The sequence below is a fragment of the Apteryx mantelli genome, chromosome Z (genome assembly GCF_036417845.1).
Source record: "Apteryx mantelli isolate bAptMan1 chromosome Z, bAptMan1.hap1, whole genome shotgun sequence".
Lineage (NCBI taxonomy): Eukaryota > Metazoa > Chordata > Aves > Apterygiformes > Apterygidae > Apteryx > Apteryx mantelli.
In genome coordinates, this window is record NC_090020.1 from 70,142,747 (window position 1) to 70,167,686 (window position 24,940).

The window sequence follows — 24,940 nt, forward strand, 5'->3', positions numbered from 1 at the left end:
AAAATTTAGTTTATTACTGATATGTATTAAAATTTAGTTTATTACATAGTGAAAAATTGTTTTCCCTACTAAACTTAAAATCAGGAAGCAAAGATGAACGTGTGTGTGTGTGTGTGTGTGTGTGTGTGTGTGTGTTATTTTTTTCCTGAGAAGAAAATGTAAGAAAAAATAGAACTTGGAATCGCTTGAAAAATATACCTGATCAGGGTGTATTCTGTGGTAGCTGGATAACAGATTATTTGGGAAATGTGATAGGTAGTATAGGCATCCACAGTCCCCATAACAAAACTCTAGTTTCTCATTCTATCACTCATTGCTACACGTTGTATAAATACTTGCATATTTATGTAAACACAAGTTTTCATAGTAAGACAAATTTTACCAAGAGTAGAAAGTCTCCAGTCAGTAGGGTTTGAAAATAAAATAGCTTGTGATTACTAGCATCTGGCACAAAACAAGACATTACCAAGAGAAAGCAAAATGCTGGCACTATTATGTGTAAATGCTTTAAAGTGTGACAGACCTTGAAAGGAAATAAAAGACAATGCCCTCTGTAGAGGTGTTGAGCAGAACTGGAGGGATATGTAGTTTGCTTTGTCATTCTCTAGCACCAGATACATTCTGTATAATATTGATACTTATAGCACTGTGACAAACTTAGAATGTGAGAAAGAGGTTAATACCCTTCCTGAGCCATTATTTAAAGTTCATAGCTGGCCTATTTTCAGGCCACCATGTGAGAAGATGTTAGCTGAAAATAGATACAGATCATGTGTCCTTGCAGAATATAGAACATCAGGACATTTTATTTCCAAAGAACATAATTGGGACTGGGAGCAGAATCTTCTTTCCTCTCACCTTTTTGCTTGTAGATTATAACTTTAGTTATACAAGCACACACTTTTATATGAGTTATATTAACCTCTAAAATATTTAACTGATAATAATTTCAAATATGGTTCTAATGGGACACATTATGTTAAAAATACAATTTGGAACAAAAAGCAGCCCTGACCAAATGTACACATATAAATATATGCATAGGTCTACATATATATATATGTAGATAGTTAAATAGATAGATAAATGGATATACACACATACATGCACATCCACACAAACACACGTGTATAAGATCTTTGTATGGAAAAAAATGGGAATCTAATTACTATATAATACTCTGTCAATACATCTGCATAGTACTCTGTAAGTACATCGTTACATTACATACAGCTGTGCGGTCATTATATTTCTCACTGTCACAGTATATCTCAATACACATTTCCTATGCCACCAGTCTGTGGTTATAACATATGACCTTATGAAGAACAGTAATGACAAGGCTTTTAAGGGCTTTCCTATGAAATAAAATCAATATAGATAAAAGTATTCATAAAAGCAGAGATTAAGATACAGTCTTACGATAATTTGAAAATCTTTCTGAATAAATTATAGGAACATATTTCTTATGGAAATAATCCTCAGCCTATATTTAATTCATAAAGTGGGTAATGTGCTTATACTTAAATACTATTAACAGTTAAATAAATGTTAAACTTTGGACCAGCAGATGAATTTAAATTGTTTTAAAAAAGAATTTTTTACTGATGTAAAAAGTGTTCCACTGCATATTCACCTACTTCCTGCAGTTGGCGAGTATCATGCATATGAGCTAACCACAGTTTCTGAGAGCAATATTATCATTAGGCTCCCTAGATTCTAGTGCACGTCTAATCATTGAAGGAAAGCACAGGCGCAAATATTTAAGGTCTTAGTGATTGCATGCAGAGAGGAAGCACAGCATAGTTACTAAAAATGGATGATAGAAAGGTACTGGTATCTCCCCTAGCTTCTTGGATATATAATTTACATAGCTACTTCCTTCCTTGCTCCCTAGAAGAAATATTTTCAGGATCTACAGATACTAAGGATGTATCCCATGCATCCTTGATCTGTCAAATCTTGGCTATGGTATGGCTGCTAGTTGTAATGAAATTATTTCTTTGTTACTCTGATACCATACACTCTCATTTTTCTTGTTTACATTTTACACTAACTGGAGTTAGTGTCTCAAACATCCACCTAAAATTACTTCAACAGTTGTATTCTCTGAAGGCTTTTTTTTTTACTTTTGATTTAGGGTATTTCACGATGGTACCTGTTCTACAGCTAATAATATCCCAAAATTAAATATCTTTTTCCAAGACCAATTAACCATTCCAAGATTTGCCATTCTTAAGCTTGTCAGGTTACTGGATATTTAAAGAATCTGATGCATTACTTTTATTCTAGCTGCTTTTACTAATTCACATAGACTAGTCTAATCCTGCCAGTTTGCCTTCTCTTTCCTCCACATGATCTGCTATTGAGGTGCTTCTTGCTGTCACCATTCCTACTTGCACTCCTCAGAATTTCTTATGTTCTTTACACCTCCTGTGCCACTTATGCTCTCTTTTCCCTGCAGCTACCATTATTAGTCAAAGTGGCACTCTTAAGCAAATTCTATCTTCAGGGCTGTCTGGCTGTCACTCTACTAAGATATTCCCATAGACTTCATCATCATCTTTACCATCTGATTATCTTGTCTTCTAGAGCCAGCTCTCCATGTCTTACCTTTCATTTATAACTGATCAGCATCCTCATGTATTGCTGCAAAACTGGGCCCCAGAATCTTTGCTTTCATTATTTTACTACTTCTGCAAGCTTGCAGTCCAGCACAGTGGTTGAATTTGGGTCATGACTTCCTTACATTTCTGTCACAGCTTGCGACTTACAACATAACATCACAGCCCCTGTGTCTGATCCAACTCCAGTACCCTTTTCAGTAGTTTCATTCAGAAGCCAATTAAAGTGGTCTCATAATTGCTTGTGCCTGTTCACATAATAAACCAGTGACGAAGGCTGGATTTGGAATTAAAAAGGGATTGTGCATCCGCCTTATCTTTCTTTTTATATCATTCTGATATATATAGATATGTTCATATATAGCTGACATTGTAAATCTACTAAATTCTAACACATACAGTCATTCAGGGTTCTGTCACACATTTCTCTAAGAAATCTAAATAAATCTTCAGCTGTTTATAAATATTCTTTTTCCCCACTTTAAGATGTTGTTTATACATAAAGTAGCAATGTTTAGGGGGTTTTGTGTTAGAAAAAGCTGGGAGTTTGTTGTTTATCCTGTGTCATAATATACAGTAGGACTTCATTGAATAGTTACAAATCAAATTAGAGGCAAACAGAAATTACTAAAAAACTCTAAACAGAATTTCAGAGTGGATAATTCAAGCTCAGCTATCTGTGATTTATCCAGTATAATCAGTAAGATTTAATTTAAGCCACTTAATCATTTTATGGAGAGAGGCTTTGAACCAATGGGCTTTTAATTCATACTAAGAAGTAACTGTTAACCTAGCAATTAAGGAGATAACTGTATTTCTGATCCAGAGCTCTTGGAGAGCTTTAAAATAACTCAGCGAACAAATCGCCACTGATTTTTAAATAACTGTTTTCCTGGTTGTTGTTGTTGTTATTGTGACAGCTAAACTGTATATATAAGGCCTAGATTAAGCACATTCTCTTGAGAGCTACCTCAGTTGCTCACTTAATTATTTTGGCTGTTCAGGTTTGCAGTGCACAGAGAATTGGAGAAGGAGGAAGAAGACAAAGAGGGAGAGATGAGATGGCAGAAAGAATTTCTTGCCTGTTGTTGTAGAGCACATGATAAATTCTCAGTGGCGGTACCAAATTCTGCTTTTGATTAAACAAGTACAAATCGAATTAGTCAACACAAAAATTTATAGCCAGGCCATAACTTTATATTTTTCCTAAGGCATGCTGACCTTTTCCTGCCACCCAGTTCTTTGTTTCAGTACTGTCAGTCCCTTACTACCTTCAGACGCAGACTTTTCCTCCCTACCTTCATCCACGCATTATTTTCATCATAGTCTTCTCATTCCACAGCAAGGCAAACTAGATTGTTCAGCTATCGCATGCTGTTTTGCATTCTGACTGAAATATTTTTATACAACTAATGTGTTGTGTAAAAATCAAATATATTACCCAAATCAAATATATTACATTTTGCCTAATATACATCACATAAATGTAGGTGTAACTGGATGCCTTTGTGAAATTCTATAATCCCTCTCTCTCTCTCCCTCTTTTTCTTTGTCTCTTTCTTTCTCATATGCAACTACTTTTCATTGCAATCAGGTGAATCAAGCACTGTCCTGAGAATAGCACCACTCTTTTCTGCATGTTTCTAAAACAAAAGAATTTTATTCTGGCAATTGGGTGAAACCTCGTTGACTTTGGTGGATATAATAAGTACTCTTCATTCAGAATAGCTATAAGCAGCATTTGAGCTTCTTTTTGGAAGGATATAGTAGAAAAAATAGTAGCTGCCACACAGGTCGCATACAAGGTCAATCACAGATTTATTGGTGTTAGCAAATGATTTCACTGTAGTTTCAGTACAAATGCCTGAGAATGAATATGGTTTCCAGAATCATCAGATTACCAGATACAGGAGATGACTGGAAGCTTCAGAGACAGTGGAAAACCAGTGCTATAAATTGTATAAACCCATGAGCAAAGCAGACTAGACAGAGTTTTGCAAAGCCAACTTTCTCCTGTTCCTTAATCATTGTTTCAGAAAAACAGGTTTTCTTCATTCATTGTACAAGAAGCATGATGACTAATTCACACCCTTCTTCTGCGTGCTAACAAAAGTTTCTGAAACAGAAAGGTACCAATAGGATTTTGTAAACTGTGCATTGCTGAGGATTCACTTTTCTGTCACAATTTAACAAAACATATGTTTAAATATGTAATCTCATTAGCTTAATGGAACAACTTGAATATTCAAAATGCTTTGCTAAAACAAGATTTCATTGTCAAGTGTCACCTGCCCAAGATAGTATTTAGTAAATATAGTATTAGTGTGTATATCTCACTCACAGGCACACACACATGAGAAGGAAGATACTAGGTTATTCTGGGATAGAAAGCTGAAATAGTGATCATTATATTCATTTGCAAATTGCAATTTATTTATTCAGTTAACAAAAGAGAGAGGTTTCTATAGCAACTGCTATATCATACGGCACTAATTTCATGTTATCGTATGTAAAGAACTGTGGGTGATTTTTGTTTAAGTGCAGTTAGGAAATTTGTTCAGCAGTAATCACTATGAGTGTTACAAATGGTGAAGAAAAAACTTCAAGAGGTGGAGTTTGGTGAACTAGCCCAAACTTTAGGTCCTTATCTGAATTATCAGAACTTTAGAGGCTTTTGAAATTAGCCAGCTATATCACAATTACATACTTCCTTAAAACACTGCCTGTATCTCCATTCTTGTTTTGATACTTCTCATCCTTTTCCCTGATGGAAACCCAAATCAAAAGGCATAGAACATTTCAGAACATTAAAGAAGATTAATGCTAAATTCACTTAAAAATTAGCCCAGTTCATGAATGGATGGATGGTCAGAAGATTGAAAGTGTGGTTGGGTGCTGTCTTTTTTCTTTTTTTTTTCTTTCTTTCTTTTGCTCTTGTTTAATCTTCTAAATATATTAAAAGACCCAGAGAAGAGAAGCATAAGATGCTCAGAACTGCTTTCCCATAAGCTCAATTAAATCAATTAACAAGCTGAGAAAAAGATGGATATCCTTCATCAGACTGACTTGGAGGTTTGGTTGAACCATATATTCTCAAAAGGATTATCCTGTCTGCATTTGAATTTAATGTAATAATAATTCTGAAGCATAAAAAATGCATATAAGGAGTTGAATAGAAAATTCTAATCAAGTAGGGAATGATAGAAAAGTATGCAGAAGGCCAACATTTAATCAAAGAAGCTAAGAAAACAATCAGTCAAACCTATATTCCTTCAGCTTGCAAATGCATGAAAATAATTACTTTCTCTTAGGAAACAGCAGTACTATCATATACACTTTTTAAGGCTGTCTTATCTTGAGGTGAAGAGATCAAGACAGAAAAAAAAAGATCAAACAGTTTCAACTCAGCTCTGACAGAATCTAAGCAGGGGATTTCATTTAACATTTGGCTGGAAAGCATATTTATTCCCCCCCTTCTTTTTGTCTGCCTAAGTCAGTTAATCTCACAGCTGTCTGTAAGGTTTTCTGCATCGGGGCAACACTGAGGGTCTTGGGGACCTCAGTGATTTGAAAATGTAAATACACAGGCTGTCCAATGGTTTTCAAGGCAGCCAAGATTATGTGGGTTGCCTTTGCCCTGGAGATCACTGTATTTTCAGGATTTGTGCTTTGTCGGCAGGGCAAACATGTATGTAGGTTACCTCAGATCAGAGAATTCTTGGGCTTCTAGGATATAGCCACAGGTTAGCTATGTGCCTTGAGGCTAGAGAGTGAGGTCTTCCAAAGCCCACACACCTGCAGTATCCAGCTGTGTTAACTGAGCATCAAAATATCAAAATCCTGAAGAAAAGAGAACTGTGTTTCTCAGCATAACTCTAGACACAAATGATGGTATCCAAGTGCATGGAGTACCCTATAGAAAGTGAAGTCCGAGCAAGTTCTCCATGTTAAAAGTGCCCTTGTTCCAGCATGCAGCCAGAAGGTTTATATCAAGAACTCAGCTTGGCCACAAGTAAAGCACTAGGCTTGTATTTCCCTGCAGAGAGCTCTAGAAGAAAATCAATGTAACTGAAAAATGAAAAAGTCATGGAAATGCCATTCAAAAAGAAATATGTACATATGTCACTTTTACTTATCTGAATGAGCAAAATGTTTTTAAGTGATAGATTCTGTATAGATGATTAAATGCAATATACCAAAGCAAATTGAATAAACAATTTCAAGTGCACCAGAAATTAAGAAAATTGTATCCCATTGCTTCATATGGATTTTCTGGCATTAAACAAGTTGTGAGCTATGAAGTCATTCCCTCAATAAGGATACTATTCCTAGTCCTCCTAACTGCCTATCGTCATAAAACTTGTAGAATTTAGTATCTGTGAGATGCCTCCTTTCTGACAAATTTGACCGTAATTGACCAATGGATTAAAAAATTACAGGGAAGAATGAACACATACATATGACTCCTTAAAAAACAGCTTAAATATATTTAATTTGCTCATATACCTCCAAATCCCTCAATATCATGCTTTTTCCCATAGTTCTCCCTTAATCACTTTCTCAGTAATTTTTCCTTTGTGAGTTATTGCTAGGAGAAAAAATAACTTTCTCAATAAGGTGACTTTTTCCTTTCAGTGACCAGGAAATTAAGACTGCTTCAGTTTCTTATTCAGTTCTTTCTCCTTTTAAAGCAGAGTGTTAAGGAGGGACACTCAGGAAAAAAAAATGCATTGTTAAAGTTATGCGCCAGATTTTCACAGTACTATGTAGAAGTGACCTAATGAAACTATTTTTATGTGGCCATATAGACTTTGATGGCCTACATATAAGAAGGACATGGTTTGTCAATGGAAGTAGTAGCTTTTATTTGATCAACTGGAATAGTGGACAACCTTTCAGTCACACAAGTCTTTCAAGAACTTTGTCTACTTTTTCCAGCTACAACTTTTTCCAGTCAGTCCAGAAGTACTATCTCAATCTAAAAGTCTTTTCCTGAAGAAAGTGTCATAAAAACTCTTACAGATGCCATGAGAGAAGTAGCAAGTACTTGGAAGGTCACAGTGTCTACCAAAAGAGTGCATTTGTGATATAATTATTTTGTCACTCATAGCCAAATTATCATGTGTTCAGCAAACTCTTGGTTTAGCAAATATCTTCTCTGTTGCACATTTGCCTGCATGAAATCCGTCTGGGATAGTGTAGTGTGATACATAGGACAGGACTGTTTTCTATAGGAAAAAAGTTTAAAAATACACTTTGTCTATCTAGACCAAAATTACAGAATGCCATATCCTCCTGATATTTTACTTCTCCAGATCTTTTCTCTGTAGTATCTTTTTTTGTTTTGATTCCTTCATTCTTTAAGTCTGTAACAGCTAGGATCTGCACCAGATCCTAAGAACTTGGGAGGAAGTTGTCCACATCATTTTTCTGTTCTTGTAAATCTGGATCAGCTTGAGCAGACTGAACAAAGCAGCAGCATGGACAGGTGCAGCATAAGGCTGCTCTGGTGAATGTCAGCCACATGCATCTTCTGTGGGAGGCTCTTTTGACTGTGGGTTGCCAGAACACATCCCAGCATGGGTCCCCTTTCTACATCCCTGTTACTCTCTTTCCTTGCCCCAGCTGCGGGGGAGACCGGTGTGAGCGCTGCCCTGACCTGGAGCACAGTGCCTGGCTCCCGTCTGCAGCCTCCTTCCCTCCAGCTCTCTAGCACTGAGGCACAGTGCTGGCCAGGGTCACGTCCTGGTTACAGCTAAGGCAGCCTGGTCGTTGCCTCTGTAAATGTGACATCTTGAGAGACACTGGAGCAGTCGTCCAGAAATGGCAGGCGTACTGAAGCCATGCAAAATGATAATTTTTGATAATTTAATATCACCTTGAGAAAATGGTCAGGAAGCCCAAGATGAGTAATAAAGGTAGAAGGAGCCAGTGTAATTACCTAACTCAGTCTCTTACATAAAGCAGACCATAGCACCTCAGATTTAGTTCTTATGTAGCAGAGATCCATATTTGAACTAGATCAACACTTGCTCCATTTAGGTCTGAATCATTCTTTCCCTTTAACCACTTTAGCAATATAATGCATTCCTAATCCTTTCCTAAGGCTTCATTTGGTATTTTCTTGGTGTAGAGGTGAAGACAAAAGCTTTATTATTTGTTCTAATTAAGACATCATTTTGTGGAGCATAAGCTGGTTACAATCTGGCTCCAAAGAATTAAAGAAAATATGAGTGAAAGATTTTTCTTTGCACAGAAAAAAGTCAACTTTTATTTTGATAGTTTGTTCTTCTGTTACCTTTGTTTTAAAAAAACAAATTATTTCTCCTAGCGATTTCTGAACTACATAAAACATGGTTAATAATCTTTACTGTTCCTTTCTCCCTAAGATGATATTTAAAGTCATATAAGAGAACTTGAAATTGCAGCACTGCCTGTGACTAAGACTCACAGAAGTGTTTTTTACTTGCTCTGAATGGTCTTATATTTAAATAAAAGAACACTGTAGAAAAACAAAGCACTTAAAAATGACACATTTCCTCTCCCTCAGTGATTTTCCACCTTCTAACATATTAAATAAGGAAAATTTGTTCTTTAGCATAAACTTTCACAGAAAACTAATCAATAAAATCAGTATATTACTAGAATATAATGTCTGAAATTACCACAGCAGGGTGGTTATGCAGCTATGCTCGTAGTTTCCTTAGGCAACTCAGTCTGAGCAGATAAAGTGTGCATATACATGGATATATCTAGATATAGATTAGAGAGTAAGGTGGGTGGAAGCTGTATCCTGAAGAGGAAATGAGGTTCTAAAGGTGAAATTCCTGTGACTGGGGTGTATTTTGCTGTTTTTCCCCGGAAGAGAGCAATTCTTTTCCTCCTGAGTTTGGATGGGTCTGTGCAGAGGAATTGTGCAGGCCTGAATTCTTACCTCTGCCTGTGCTCTGCTATGAAGTTATTAAAATATGTTACTTGTAACTTCTCTTTTTTTCCAATTTCCTTTTTATTTTCTTCATCTGCTCCACTTTTCAGTCTTTATTCTAAACTCCTGTCGTCCAGTTTCTGTGCTCCCATGCTCTCACTCTTTCAGGAACTTCAGTTTCTCAGTCTCTTCTTCGAGGTCAACCTTCCTGTCTCTTTTGCCCATTCTTCTAGATCCTTTGCATTTCCTCTTTTTGTTTTTCTCCCATTCTTTTTATCTCAATAATACTCCACCTAGTTTTGTTTTTCTTTCTTTCTGATCATGACTGTAGTTAAACCTTTCTCTCTCTCTACCTTTTCTGTGTTTATTCAGCAGCTTCTATACCATTTCAGCTCAATTTTTCCTTTCATTAGCAACTTCCTTTCTCTGCCTCCTTGATGTGCAAGAGGGAGCTTTTTCACTTTCAGAAACAAAAAACAAGCAGCAAGTCTACTCAAAAGTCCCTGAGCAAGGCAAGAAAAGTAATAGTTATTGGCAGCTTTGTAGCATCAGCCAAGACTGCAGATAGGCAGTCTCATACAGAACCGAGAATGTAGTTTAGGGCTCCTCTGCGATGCCACCGTACTGTGAGCAGTGGGAGCAGAGAATAATCTTTCCTTGCCAAAGAACCAGAGGCTGAGGCTTTAACTGAGAAAGTAAGTTCCATGTCACCCATTTAGATGAGAAAGAGAACAGGCTTTTTCTCATCCCCTAGAAAAACAAGCAAGTCAGGTGGGATCTCCTTTTAATATTTATTCTATCATACAACATGTATTTAAAGGGTTGACCTGGGACTACTCCTCTTGACTTAAAGAGTCAGCAGAATTCACTGATTATAAATGCCAGTGGCACATATCAGGTAGTTCGCACCTTGCAGAGCTATTGTCTGAGATTATTTTCAGATTCAGGCAAACAGCACCACATCTTGCTTTTGTCTTTCTGTCTCTTTTTACAAACCAGAAGACTAGGCCTTTTCCTTTTTTTTAAGCTGAGATTTTGATGTCAAGTGCATAGATAGTAGTACCATAGTAGATAGTAACACCAGGAGCACCTGTGTCTTTTTCTGTGCTCAGTGGGAGTCATAGCCAGACTGTTCCTTTCTATAACTAGGAGCCTCCGAGTCATTATAAATCTCAGTGCTCTTTTCCTCCCATCTTTTCTGGCTTCCATTTCTGCTATGTATTCTTCTACATTTCAACTTTCCTGCAGCCCTAAAGAAGTATATTATTGTCTCAGATCCTTCTTATCCTGTCTTAATCCAACACCTTTACAATTAGTTGTGGAGTCCGTACATGGTGTGGTGTTTCAGGCATGATAAAACACTCATAAGAAGGGGACCTGTGGCAATCTGAGAGTGTGAGAGAGAGAGGCAGTGCAGTGGTGAAAGGGGAGTGTTGTTCTATTTCCATTGCTCATAAATAATTCTCAGATAAAATGTTCTTGATGAAATCACATTCCCACTAAATTCAATTGGAGTTTAGTGATTGACTTCAAAGATGTAACATCTTGCTCTTCATTCACTCTATCTTTAACCCAATAATTCTGGAATTAAATCTGCCTTAAACAATAATTATATAAAATTATATAGTTTATGTATATCCTTGTCTCATTCCAGAGGAAAAAAAAATAGGGAAAAAAAAGCATACGTATTGTGTATCTCAGTAGAGAGATGTGATGCTATTGAGACCAAGGACAAAGGGAATCGCTCTATTGCTCTTTGTCAAGAGTCAGTGTTCACTTCTGCTTAGAGACACTTCTATTTCCACCTTGTCATTATATAATGACAGTTCCTTGAGGGATTGTCAGATGATATCATAAGTCTCTCCTAGGAATAGCAAAAGGAAGTAGTTTTACTGTTGTTGGTTTTTTTTTAATGGAAAGTAAGTCCTTCCTAGAGATAACTTCTTTCTGCTTCCCAGGTGCCTAGTGAAACATTTTGCTTTGAATTATTTTTCCAAGTTCCACTGGATTTATTTTGAAAGGACGTAATTTCTCTGGGAAGGGTAGTTGTTAATTCACTCTTATATCATGTCCATGCCTCTTAAATGCCCCAGTAGCCCCACCTCCTTCCCTGATGGCAGGAGACTGAATTGAAGAACCCATTAAAATTTTGTTCTTATGCTTAAAAATCTGTGGAATTAGGAGGATCGGGTTAGAAATCATTTAGGCAAACTGGACACCCTCAAGTCCATGGTCCTTCATGTGATGCACCCACGAGTGCTGAGGGAGCTGGCGGATGTCATTGCTAGGCCACTCTCAGTCATCTTTGAAAGGTCATGGAGAACAGGAGAGGTGCCTGAAGACTGGAAGAAAGCCAGTGTCACCCCAGTCTTCAAAAAGGGCAAGAAGGAGGACCCAGGAAACTACAGGCCAGTCAGCCTCGCCTCCATCCCTGGAAAGGTGATGGAACAGCTCATCCTGGAGGCCATCTCCAAGCATGTGGAGGACAAGAAGGTGATCAGAGTAGTCAACATGGATTCACCAAGAGGAAATCATGCTTAATCAACCTGATAGCCTTCTGTGAGGGAATGCCTGGCTGGGTAGATGAGGGGAGAGCAGTGGATGTTGTCTACCTTGACTTCAGCAAGGCTTTTGACACTGTCTCCCATAACATCCTCATAGACAAGCTCAGGAAGTGTGGGCTAGATGAGTGGACAGTGAGGTGGATTGAGAACTGGCTGAACGGCAGAGCTCAGAGGGTTGTGATCAGCAGCGCAGAGTCTAGTTGGAGGCCTGTAGCTAGCGGTGTCCCCCAGGGGTCAGTCCTGGGTCCAGTCTTGTTCAACTTCTTCACCAGTGACGTGGATGAAGGCACAGAGTGCACCCTCAGCAAGTTTGCTGACGATACAAAACTGGGAGGAGTGGCCGATACACCAGAGGGCTGTGCTGCCATTCAGAGAGACCTGGACAGGCTGGAGAGGTGGGCGGAGAGGAACCTCATGAAGTTCAACAAAGGCAAGTGCAGGGTCCTGCACCTGGGGAGGAATGACCCCATGCACCAGTACAGGTTGGGGGCTGACCTGCTGGAAAGCAGCTCTGCCGAGAAGGACCTGGGAGTGCTGGTGGACACCAAGTTAAGCATGAGGCAGCAATGTGCCCTTGTGGCCAAGAAGGCCAACGATATGCTGGGCTGCATCAGGAAGAGTGTCGCCAGCAGGTCGAGGGAGGTGATTCTCCCCCTCTACTCAGCCCTGGTGAGGCCACATCTGGAGTACTGCGTCCAGTTCTGGGCTCCCCAGTACAAGAGGGATGTGGCACTACTGGAGCAAGTCCAGCGAAGGGCCACAAAGATGATTAGGGGACTGGAGCATCTCTCTTCTGAGGAAAGGCTGAGAGAGCTTGGCCTGTTTAGCCTGGAGAAGAGAAGGCTGAGAGGAGATCTTATCAACGTGTACAAGTATCTGAAGGGAGGGTGTCGAGAGGATGGGACCAGACTCTTTTCAGTGGTGCCCAGCAATAGGACACGAGGCAGTGGGCACAAACTGAAACACAGACAGTTCCATCTTAACATGAGGAAAAACTTCCTCACTGTGAGGATGACAGAGCACTGGAACAGGTTGCCCAGAGAGTCTCCTTCCTTGGAGATATTCAGAAGCCGTCTGGATACAATCCTGTGCAACATGCTTGACCCTGCTTGAGCAGGGTGGTTGAATAGGTGACCCTGCTTGAGCACAGGGTGGTTGGACTAGATGATCTCTAGAGGTCCCTTCCAACCTCAACCATTCTGTGATTTTGTGATTCCCATCATGTCTACTAGCATGCTATCAAACAGTAGGAGCAGGAGAAGGAAGGAATTTGTCTGACTTGTGGACAAGTATATCTGCTGCGCAGAGAGCAGGCTGCATGGGATGTATGTGATATATAAGCGTGGGATAGCAGATACATAGAAAGAGCAACATGCAGGAGTAATGCAAGGAGGCTTAAAGGAGTCGCAGTCAGGGCGGGTGAGAGCACTGGTAGCTGGGATGCCTCCTTTGCTTCAATCGCTAAGGCTTTGCTTGGCATAAGAAATACTAGGCATACTCTGCTGACACTGAAATAATATTTAGTTTTCCAAAGCAGTTAGGTGACTGCTGGCTGTATGTTTATTTTATTTTGTCTCTGAATTTATATACAGGTTATCGTATATGCTCTTCCTGTCGTGTTTTGTTTGCTAATTCAGTAGCTGTCCCTTGCCCAAACCCCTCTTCATATGTAATACTGATTAGTCCCAGTTCTTCAATACACTGTTTACAGCTGTATAACAACTGACCATGTTAATTTTCCTAGGACAAGGTAAGGTCTGCAAGATTTAATTTAAAATTCCTTCAGGACTTGTTCATTTTTTGATTTAAAGTAGGAAGAATATTTGTAGCTCTTTGGTGCTAATCTCATGTAGATGTGCTCAGAGTTAGCTCTGTAAATATAAATAGTCTTGGTGGGAAATACTCTGTACCTGTAGCACCTAGGAAGGTGCTTCCTAGAACCTGTAGCAGTCATAGGAAGACAGTAGTGCTTTCTGGATATAAGGGTCTACTGTATATGCATTTTTTTGAAGGACAGGAGTGTATGCCTCTGTGTTTAGTGATATGAATTCAACTCTGGGATGGGAATTTTCCTGTTAATTTCAGCTGGCTCTGCAGCCAGCTATAATGTACGTTTACATTACCACTGCAGTTGCAGTGGTATTTGCAGTTACTATCAGAAAGATGTTACTGGTGTAATATTTAAAAACACAGGGCTAAACTTTCTAGTGGCATAACTGTAATCACTTAATAGAACTATTGCAGCCCAATCTTATCCATATTCTTTTATAAGTTAGTAGCCAGTGTAATTCCTATTAAATTTTTATCTTTCTGTCACTTTTTTCCATGATAGGCAAGGAGAATAATAAATAACCTGTGACAATCACCTGAAAAAGGCAACATTTGACCTTAATAAAACAAATCATTACTGCACTATTGTTTCAATCACTTCACTAGAAACAGAGATGAAAATTTAATGAAAAGACAGAAAATTAGGCACAGAAATATGAACAGAAAAGTCCAATAAGTGCATAAAAATTTCTTTATGAAAAAAGCAGAAAGTCTTTTTTTATTGCCCATCATAATGTGTTTATTTACTGACTATTGTTATCATTTTGTTTCCTTCCCATTTAGGAGATTGTCAACTTCAATTGTCGCAAGCTGGTTGCTACGATGCCTCTTTTCGCTAATGCAGACCCAAATTTTGTGACTGCCATGCTGAGCAAGCTGCGATTTGAGGTGTTCCAACCTGGCGATTATATTATCCGAGAAGGGGCTGTGGGTAAAAAGATGTATTTCATTCAGCACGGTGTTGCTGGTGTCATCACCAAATCCAACAAGGAGTTGAAGCTGACAGATGGCTCTTACTTTGGAGGTGAGTAGGAAGAAAATGAATGGTAACATTAAAGTGAATGCACTAGAATAAAACATGTTCAAATATCAGACATATAGAGACATCAGAATAAGTCTGCTGAATGTCTGTTGCCTGGGTAATTCCAAAGGCAGGGAAGAGTGCATTAAGTATTTCTGAATAATACATTTTGAGTCTGCTTGCTATTGAAAGGATAGCTATTGAAGATACAGATAACCTTCCTGAAATATTTCCTTCAGTTAAATTGTCCTGAATTTTGAAGTGACTTTGAATTAAGATTGCTATTATTTAACAGGCTGTATTTTGATAAAAATATAATAATTTGCACAGTAACTTTGCAACTATTTAAAGGTAAAATAAACAGGATTCATCTTCCTTAAAAAGGGATAAAAATTTATAGTCAGGTATATAAAATACTTCTAAAAGGTAAAGATCACTGTAAGAATTACAAAATTAGACAGTGGATAAAAGACCATTATTTATATGGGATATTTTGGTATTCTTCATGAATATTTCAGACTGTTATTAGTGCATTTTCTCTGAATTTTAGCATGCAGCATTGATTAGCCTTCCAGTCTAAGAAAGTGTAAGAAACTGGACTCCCTCTTTGACTGGATAGCTCTCTGACACAGGTGTATTAATGAGAACCAGGCATGAATTTTAGTCCAAATTAAATTCATCTGGTAATCCTAATAAAAAATAGATTTCCATTTAGATGAAGGTATCTGAATATTTACATTTGGATAAAAGTAATCATTTTTTTTACATATAGCAATTGTCCGATATGAAAATCATGTTCCTGTGATTGTAAATTATCTTTGTGAAACAGAATGGGTGTCTGCATCTTAGAGTAGCAGCAAGGCTGGTTTTCAGAAGCTGATTGAACATTTGTGTGTACGGCCCATGACAGTTACAGTTAGCTGATTTTTTTGTTAATTTTCTGTTAAATACCATGAATCATCTCAGAATTGAGTCAAAAGCCTTTCAGAAAATGTTAAATTGAAAGCCTAATCAGTGGCATTTAGCTGGTGCACTGAAGTGGAGAGCTTAGAAAAGTGAATCGTGTTCAGTTAGTGTTTGAATTGAGTTACTCAACTAATCCCATTTTAGAATAATATACTGAAGCAACTCCTAGTCATCTGGCCAACAGGCCTTGTCACTCTGCAGTAGCCTTTGCAAGGTGATTTGTACCAGTATTTGTAGAAGCACTTTGATAAAGAAATCTTGTGCTTATCCCATGGACTTAAACTGTAGATTCTGAAGAGAGGAGATTAAGGAGAAAGAGAAGGTAAATGCTGAGGATGAAGAAACAGAGCAACCTTGGTCTTGGTCCCCTGTATGCTTAGCAGTGCCCCAGTTTATGAAAATGAGTTTGCAAGAGCCTGTGTTCTGAATCTGGCTATAATACTCTTCTTAGCCAGCAGAGGATCAGAGGAGATTGCCACATGAAAGTATTTTACATAACTGTCAGCCTGTTGTTACAGTCCAAATGACTGCTCAGCTCATCCTGTTCATCCGCTACCCTTCTTAACAGTAATGCATATAAAAAATAAGCCATTTGCAATATCCAGACACCACAAGAAGTTATTACACTGTATATACCAAAGTAGCTTTGCTCATTCGAACCATAAGGACACAGGGTGTAAAAAGGAGGGCAAATGCATCTGATACATCTGAAATGGGAAGTAATAGCTACTGCTGGATGTAGCTGGGAGAAGAGAAGGGAGGAAAGGGTGAGGATATAGGGAGAAAAAACCTGAGAAAGAAAGTGCCCAAAATGTTGCAGCTGAAAAAAGAAGAAACAAGTTACACTTCTGATAACTGCTGACTGAAAAGGTTCAGTTTATCAAAGCGTAAAAAAATTCTAATTTTCTCTAGAGAACCGTGTATCAGAGTCTGAGGGGACCTTCCTGACCAGAGTAGCCAAGGATATGTCTAAACAGCATTGTCAGTACCAGGCAAAGCATGCATACTGGACAGATGCAGGAAATACTGCACAGTGGAGCAAGCCAGAAGAACAAGTCTGCGTTCAAATCCATACTGGTCACCCCTTTTTTGCCTAATTAAGACATGCGAAGTCTGAAGCTGAGATACCACTTAAGGAAGCTGCAACTTATAACTTCAAGTTACTACTTACAGCCCTCAGCTGTAACCCAGTAAATGTATATAAACACTCCAGCACTCCAGCACGGGAAGGTCAGACAGGTGGGGGTTTCAGACCTGAACAGGTTTTTTTCAGTTTCTACATCTTCTGTGAAATGGAAGTACCCGGCACCTATTGCTCAGAGATATTAAGTATTGGATGTTGGGCATGTCCCAGAGCATGGGCTTCCCAGGGACCCTGGATCTGGGGGAGATTGAGGAGGGGTCCCTAGAAAGACAGGCTTGCCCTGAGAAATCAGACAGGGTGCCACAAATATCCAACCTTGTATTTGGTATATGTTTATCACTTTACAATATTTTAAACTTTTAGGATTGACACCATTGTATCAATTCTGACACTCTGGTGTTGCTGAAAAACTGGAGGTTAGTGTGAAAGCCAAGATTTAACAAGAGACAAAGCAGTGTTAGCAGAATTTGGGAGAGGCTTGAATGGAGACTGTCAGGAGAGTGAGAGCCTGGAAAATAGAAAGTTGCAGTAATAAAGAGGGAAAGTATTTGGAGGTTTGAGAACTGAGATGCTGATGAACATTTAAATTCTCTGGCCTGATCTTTGTTCTTAATTAAAAACCACCCTTCCCTATGGATCTGAGTGTTTTAACAGTCTCACATGAAACTAGCTAAACCTTCCAGTTGCTTAGAAATTCTTCTCAAAAAGAATGCGCCTGGATAACCACTAATGGAATTGATTAATCAAATGGCATTTCACCTCTGCTTTAGATTCTCAGTTGATTTTTGAGGGAAGTGCAGGGTGATGCCTCCAGACAGCCTTCCAAAGATCTGGACTTGACTACCATCAGTCTCTTTTCTCATCTGGGCACACTGGGTTCTCCTCTGTGGAGGGGAGGAGTAAGTACAAGGCAGCAGCCCCAGAGACATTGTGGTTTGTTCCTTGGTATTGCTGGGGAAGAGCATCCCTTGACCTTTATGTGCGTTCACAAATCTACACTTGAGCTTTGTATGCAGGAGCATTTTTGGCCCAGGACAATGTAGGATGTTGATTTTCATCCCAACCGTTATTTTTCCTGCTGCTAATTGAAGGATATGATCATCCTACAAATCTATTCCATTTACAAGTATGAATTTGAAAGTAATTTCTGATATGATTCTTTTTGCTAGGCCTTCCCCACCCTCCCCCCACCTTTTGATGGAATATACAAAGTAGGCATCAGGGAAAACTGCTTTGAATAAGGCAGAAATGCTGACTGATCTACACTCCATCAAATCTGCAGTCAAGATACCAAAAAATAATATCCCTTAATTATTGGAATAGCAAAGTAGATGATAAATATATTCAGAAAAAAGTGTGATTTGAGTTTGATTATGTTCTTTTAAACACTCACAGTAATGACCACAAAGAAAATCTTTTAAAGAGATTGTCATAAATTATGTATTGAATAGACATGGATCAGTGGAAGGATTGTTTCATAAAGATTTAGGAGAGTCCATTTTCCTTTGCCTTTTACTAGAATTAAAAAAAAAAAAACTTTAATTCTTCAATGCCTTTCCTTGCAGACCCTGTCCTCCTATGGCATGCTTGCCTGGGTTTTTATAGAAGGGATAAGAATTGGGCAATGGAGTACATGATAGTAATTTTCACTACATTGTTCAGTTATATAGTTATTTCTACACCAGTGAAATGGTGTAAACCATAGGTACTAGAGGTGAATTCTGGGTTTTTAATACTCTATACCTGCTTTCATTGGTACAGCATTTCCACATCTTGTTATTTCAAGCAAATACAGCAATATTTAGTTTTCCTAAAGATCTTTGTGAATTTCTGATGACTTCTTTCACTTTTCTCCCCTATTTTCTAAAGTGGCTTCCACTTCGCCAGTATTAACAATAGGATTGGTGCATCAGCAAAGCAGTAAATATGTCTTTTCTCTTTATAAATAAGAGGAAATGGAACCTTTCCCACCGAGACTGACACAGTTTGCAGCTGAGGTGAAACAAGGTGGCTACCTTGAAATGAAGAAATGAACATTATAACCTTCACTTTTAGCTGCTTGTATAGGACAGGCAGAGACATAAAAATGTGAATGAGGAGGGTCAGGAGAGAGTCGATGGTCAGGAGAAAGTGGGCTGTGTTAACACCCAGGAGAAATAGATAGGGGAGGTCAGAAGAGACTGGGGAGCAGGATGGGGTCAAAAGAGAGATGAGGACTGTGTGGGTAGAAGTCAAGTTGTGAGGGACAGAGAAAGCGGGAGTGCAGGGCAATGTGGTGGGCATGAGGTTGATGGGAAAGAGAAGAAAATGCAAGGAGCGATAGAGCATGTGAACAGGACTAAAGCATCCAGATGACAGAAAGTTGGACATCTGCTTGTCACTTAAGGAGGGAGCAGGAGGGTGTTTACACCTCCCCTTTCAAATGGCAAATAGGGAGACCTGACTGCACGTGTGCTTGTTACTAAGTTGTATTGTAAAGCTGAGATGAACATGCTTGAATTCAGCACTCCAGTGAAGGAGGAGAAGAATCATGAGGCAGGTGAAAAGCTGTAAGCAATTGTATTTTGAGGATGTTATGACTGCTAAATTATTTATTTGTTTTTGTCATTTGATCCATGTTTTTGAATATCTGGAGTTTACAATACTCAAAATTAAGTACAGAGCAGTGCAGAATGAGACCCCAAATCTTTTCGTTTTGTCTGTTTGTTTCAATACATATTTCTTTTCCTCCTCTTTAATACCTCAGTATTTCAAACTCTTTAATGTTATAACCATGGTAGAAAATGGTCGGGAGAAAATTACTGGGTTTTAGTCTTATCGAATCTTTTTCTCTGAATGCCAGATGATTGTTTTAGAAATTACTGAAAGACCTTTTTATAGTAGGAGGAGTGACTGGACAGATTGTTTATTTCTTTCTCGCTAGACAAATATCAAATTGATAAAAGGCAAAGGTTTTGAAGTCTTTACAGATGAAGCACAAGAATATGAGTCATTTACTTATAGAGAAGCATACAGTACATAATTTACTGTGGTTTTACAGAGCAGAAATAATATTTTAATATATCTAATGAGCCTAATACTAATCTTATTTACATTCATTCGTATAAACTGGTGTAATACCACTGATACCAGTGAGTTCTGATTTTTGCTGGAGTAAATGTTATCAGAATGACTGCATAATAATATTATATATGTTGATGATTCAGAATGTCTCATGATTAGTAGCAACAACAAACATAGGAGAGTGTTATCATACTCACTTACTAAACAGAAGTTTGTGTTAGTAAAAGAATTTCTTTCTAACAATTCCTTCCTCTTACTCAGTTGGTTCTACATACGGCTCTAAGAGCTCCTTTAGTCATCACAATAAGATTTCGTCTTCCTGACCCAGACACATTTTTTAGTCAATAGTGTCAAACTTTGTAACTTAATATGCCTGCTCAGCTTTATTCCCAACAAGTGTGTAAGATAGCACAATGTTTTCTCTCTTTATCATACTTACTTGCTTTTTGTTGTAGGGAATCAAGGCCACAGAGAGTTTGGTCCAGTTCAGTAGAAAACACAACCAGTTTCTGAAAATGTGATAAAAACTGGCCTTTCTCTGTAAAACTGTGCTTTGCATAGCTGCTTCTCACTGCGCCGTGAACTGCTCCATTTGTTCGTGGCTCAAAATGTTCTGTTTCCATCTTCCCTTCCTACCAGTCCATGCCTCTGCACGTTCTCCTCCCCTCCTGGAAAGGCCTTTTTCCCTGACAGCTTACCACCTGCCACACTTCTGCATCTTCCTGGCCCCAGCCCTGGAGTCTGCTGGTGTTCACATCACTCCCCCACAGGGAATGCAAGGCTCTTGCTTGGAAAAAAATGAGAATAGGTGCAGTATGCCATTTTATAACTCGCTGATTGTTACCACTACGAGCTGGCATAAAGGTTAAAGCTGTCCCAAAGCTACTGTAAAGTACGTTGGTGAATGGGTCTGGTTTCATGATGTCCCATTCCCCTTCAGCTGCCAGCTCTGTGGAATCAGAGGAATAATCTGAGCGTGCAGCCCTGATCCACTTAAGCATGGGCTGAACTGCATTTTGTGCTTAAATGGTGTGTCAGATTGGGGCTGATGCTCCTACAAAGAGAAAAAAGGAATAAATCCATCACTTTCCAACCAGTGAGCCTTAAGCAGAACTTCCAAAAGGAGGATTTCCGGGAACACATTCAGGTCTCTGTTGTCACTGCATTTGCTTTCCTGCTGGTGGATAGATGTCTGACTATTCACTGTGGGTCTCATCCTACTCTTGCTGAGGTCTCTGGCAAAATTCCCCTCAGCCCCAAAGGACACAAGATAAGGCTTGTGTCCCTACTGTCTTTTCCATTCTCCATCTGTTTTCCCACCTGTGTTTATACAGGTTTTCCTGGTGTTATGCCACTTGGAGTAGCTCAATAAATGAATATGTAGACTAACTAAAATCCACATTGCTAAGAAATATTTTTTTCTAAGAGTTTCCACATATGTGGAACATGAGGAAGTACATGTGATTTTTTAAAACTTTTTATGATACGTGTATGAGAGTTGCTGAATGTGAATTTGAATATGTAATGATCCACTTGCATTCTAATAGGAGAAAATACATGTTTTATTTTATTCATTCAGAGGCAGACATCATTAACTCTGCTGAATTTCATTGTTCATGTAGCAAAATTACATAAAAAGCAGATATTCATCCCCACTTTCTAGAATTTGGAGACATATTATAGCATCTTCTCTTTCTCTGATTATTTATTATAACACTGGTATGCCCATGTAGTTCATGGAATACTTTGGATTTTTAAATATTTTATTTTGCTTAAATTATTCAATACTGTTTTAACAGTTATCCTTCCATACTTGAAATTCTAATAAATTGTATCTTGGATTTGCTTCAGCTTGTAGAAGGCCAATTAGACAAAACTACTTTGGCCTACCTATTATTTATGGAGCTTTTCCCCATTTCAGAACAGCAACTGTCAGTATACTTTAGACCAGTGCAGTGGAAAATAATACCATGGGAAATGTTGAGTTACTTCAAATTATATTTTGCCACTTTTTTTTTTCTGAGTACACTGTGGTTACTTCCTTTGGCTGAGGTACTTTTAAGCATTTGCTTAATTTTGCTTAATTTTGATCTTGATTTTGATTGCAGTAATATTGATTATAGGCAGAGAAAATGCTGTTGAAGTGCCCTGTTGCTCACTGCTTTACACCTTGTAATTTATACCTGGACAATACGATGTGAAAGAGTTTTACATTTTGCAAAAATAGTGTATATGGCTACTTGTTATTCAAGGTGGTGATGAATTAAGTCTCTCAGTATTCATCCCCCAATCCATCACCATATTGAAATACATAATTAATTATAAGTGTTTTTTCTGAAGTGTGCTTATTCATATTCTTAATGGCAAGCACACAATTAAATGTTCTAAGGGAAAAAGATGTCATATCTCCATACCAACTCATTCATAAAATAGTTTTCAGATGAACAATATTAATACCACATAAAGTGGCTATCTGGGCAGATAATATGCCACTTTTTATAAAAGCAGTTGTATTCTAACCATGTGTATTTGGCTTACTTTCTTGATGTAAAAGTAATTACAGCTAACTACTTTTCTGGAAAAAAAAATTATACTGTCAATCTATATTAAGCAGATTACACTGAAATGAAATGTATCAGTATTTACCTTACAGAAAGTACGAGGACTTTAAAAAAATCCAATTATGTATCAGTCTTGTCAAAAATTACAAAAGTCATTATAGAATGGCTAAAAATGGACAGACTTATAGCATTCATACCCACCTTGAAAATTAATTTATGCTCAAAATGTCTTTTTCTGTATCAAAATTTATCTAAAATTTGTCTATATCACATTAGATAATATTTTAAAGGCTCTGCCAAGTTGTTTTAATGAATTTCACATGGTAGTAATGACACCTGTGATGAGTAAGTCTCAAAACATCCAAATTAGTAGCATGTTATAATGCTGCTTTTCTCAAAGCTGCTACAAAGTAGTCTCTTAAGCCTTATTCAAGGAAATCGACTGATATAAGACTTGTTTGAAGAAACAGGCTTCTCAGAGGTTGGTGGCATAACAGACAAATTTGGATCAACATAATGAAACCAGCATACTTTAAGGCTTATTGTCAAACTCTAAATAAATATGAAAAGTTGCTCACAGATTTACAGGCATTTTTAAACAATAAGAATTCCTCCATAAATCCTATCAAAGTTGGTTTGGTTTGGTTTGGTTTGTGGTTAATGAACATTAGGCAAATTCTTTTCAGAAGAATGATTTTTTTCCTCAGAAAACTGGTGATATTTCCGATTAAATAAATGTAACTCTTTGCCGATTATAAATGCTACCAGAAAAAATAAGAGTAGACTCTCTCTAATTAGACCACTTACCATACTAAGTCTTTGCTATATATACAAAGGTTAAGCAAATGAGAGCTTGCGAGAGAGACCTGGAGGGAAAATAGTAGTGGAAAGAAATATAGCAAAAGAGCAGATCATCCTCCGTTTGTATGTTAGATCAGAAACGTTGTGAAATGCCCGTAAAGGCTACCTATCTCCAGCTGCTTCTAACTCATCTGTTCTGAAGGTTCCTTCTTATCTCAGAGCAGCTTTGGAGACAAAATCTCCTTTTAACACACGGTGATTGTGTCCAAAGGATAACATTCTGGATGAAAAGGACCAATACAATACTTTTTGTGCAGAATGCTAATATTCCTTTTCACCTGCCATTTTTTTTCTTGCTGAATACTCTTCTTGAGGTTCAAAAAGTATAAAAAACCTAGTTATTACTTGCTGACTATTACTCAGTAGCATAAGTCATCCTCAAACTTCGAAGCAAACGTTCTCTTCAGTCCCTGTTTCATTCTCTTCCTCTCTTCAGAGATATGAAATGATAAATATGGAACATCCTCATGATGAAGAAATTATCTCAGCTGGTGAGGTTGCTGGTATGGAGGGACAGATGTTTGCAGACAACAGTTGTGTTCCTAACTTACAATGAGGGGAGCATTCCACCAGCCAGTAACAATAAGTCTCTAGCTTACTGAATGAGATAAAGTTTTGCATTTTTTTATTGCTATATGGATAGGGATGTAATTCACCTCTTTGTAAACTTTTTCTACTACAACCTTGCTGCTTAGGGCACATTTTCAATTTCTTTTATTTGCCCCATTAAATTCAATAAAAAAATAGACAATGAACATGCTTAGAGCTCATCTGTCAAGGACTTGAGAGCCATAAACTTCAAATGACTAAAAACAAGCAATAAAAAAGTGAAAGAAACCAACCCTTTTCTTTTCTTGAATAGGATGACTATGTAAGGATAACAGCCATCACAAAGAGTTAAATCTAAGTTAGACTTAGGTAAAGAGTTCAAAAAGTGACAGGAGACTGAAATTGAGGCTTTAAGGAAATTGTTCTGGATCTTAATTGTATTTGGTCATGTTCAGTTCCCCCTCAAAACAGTAACAACTCAGAGCACTATATCCAGACCTCCTTTATGAATTCTCTCTCTGGCTGCAGAGCCCATATACCTGAAGGCAGGCTTTGTGACTTACAGACAATTGTTGCTGTCAGGTTTAAAATGAACAGGGTCATGCAGGCAGCGTGTGCTATTGCTCGCTCTAACAAACTCAAACTGTCTTGTGTGTAACTCCATGTTTAGTGTTTACAAGGTTGGAGAAGGCATAATTTTTGTATACCTTTCTTTCCTCTCAACTCTTTTGGACAGTCCAGATTACAAACCTGACTTCAAACAGCAGTAATTGTCTCCCTTCCTCCTTAAGTTCTCTCCTTTGCTGCAGTAATGTTCTTATTGAAGAGTGAT

General features: G+C 38.0%; 1 protein-coding gene across 1 annotated transcript in view; it reads left to right on the forward strand.

Annotated features, from left to right (window-relative positions):
• The window catches only part of HCN1 (hyperpolarization activated cyclic nucleotide gated potassium channel 1), a 216,191-nt gene that overhangs the window by 178,765 nt on the left and 12,486 nt on the right, over positions 1-24,940 (forward strand). The window contains exon 6 of the mRNA XM_067315589.1: positions 14,727-14,967. Within this exon, the coding sequence (XP_067171690.1) occupies positions 14,727-14,967 (241 nt within the window). The remainder of the gene's footprint in view (positions 1-14,726; positions 14,968-24,940) is intronic.